General features: G+C 40.7%; 1 protein-coding gene across 1 annotated transcript; it reads left to right on the plus strand.

The window, feature by feature from the left end:
• On the plus strand, window positions 7-809 carry LOC105155701 (ribulose bisphosphate carboxylase small chain, chloroplastic-like). The gene is made up of 3 exons (XM_011071622.2): window positions 7-37; window positions 114-245; window positions 361-809. The coding sequence occupies exons 1-3, from the start codon at window positions 32-34 to the stop codon at window positions 586-588; spliced, it is 366 nt and encodes a 121-aa protein (XP_011069924.1). The 5' UTR covers window positions 7-31; the 3' UTR covers window positions 589-809.

Here is an 809-nt window from a genome sequence, read left to right on the forward strand (position 1 = left end):
TACTGTTTCGAACGGTTCAAGGACGTGCTGCATGAAGGTAAGTTAACAGTAATCTTATCAACTCTTTAGACTTAAACGGACAGTGTTTGATCATTGTACTTGGTTCTTGACAGACATGGAACCCGATAAATAACAAGAAATTCGAGACCCTGTCCTACATTCCACCACTGTCGGAACAGTCGATCGCCAAGGAGATCGAGTACATGATCAAGAAGGGATGGGTACCTTGTATCGAATTCGACGAGGTACAACATTTCAACCTGCAAAAGAGAAAGAAAAAGGGGGGGTTTTACAGCTTAGAGTTATGTTTTTGAAATTGAATATTCATTTTTGTTGTTCTGTTTGAATTTTGTTGGGAAGGTGGGATATGTGTACAGGGAGAACAGCAGGATGCCAAATTACTATGACGGGAGATACTGGACACTGTGGAAGCTGCCAATGTTTGGTTGCACAGACTCCTCGCAGGTGCTGAAAGAAATTCAAGAGTGCAGACAGGCATACCCTAATGCTTACATCCGCTGTTTGGCATTTGACAACGTAAAACAGGCGCAGTGCATGGCCTTTCTCATCCAAAACCCCAACAACTGAAACGTAGTCTGCTTTTCTCAAGATTTCTCTGTTTTCAGTATTGTTTCATAGTGTTGTCTTTTTGCAAGTGTAAGAATAAGACCAAGGTTGAATAAGTCTGTTTTATGGCCTAAGAAAGTGAGAATGATGCAAGTCCCTGGCCAAAAATCCAAAAAACCAAGGACTATATGGCTAGATTGCAATATAGAGCAATTCAAAAATTCAGAAGTATTCTGCTATAA

This window comes from Sesamum indicum, linkage group LG2 (assembly GCF_000512975.1).
Source record: "Sesamum indicum cultivar Zhongzhi No. 13 linkage group LG2, S_indicum_v1.0, whole genome shotgun sequence".
In the NCBI taxonomy this organism is placed as follows: Eukaryota; Viridiplantae; Streptophyta; class Magnoliopsida; order Lamiales; family Pedaliaceae; genus Sesamum; species Sesamum indicum.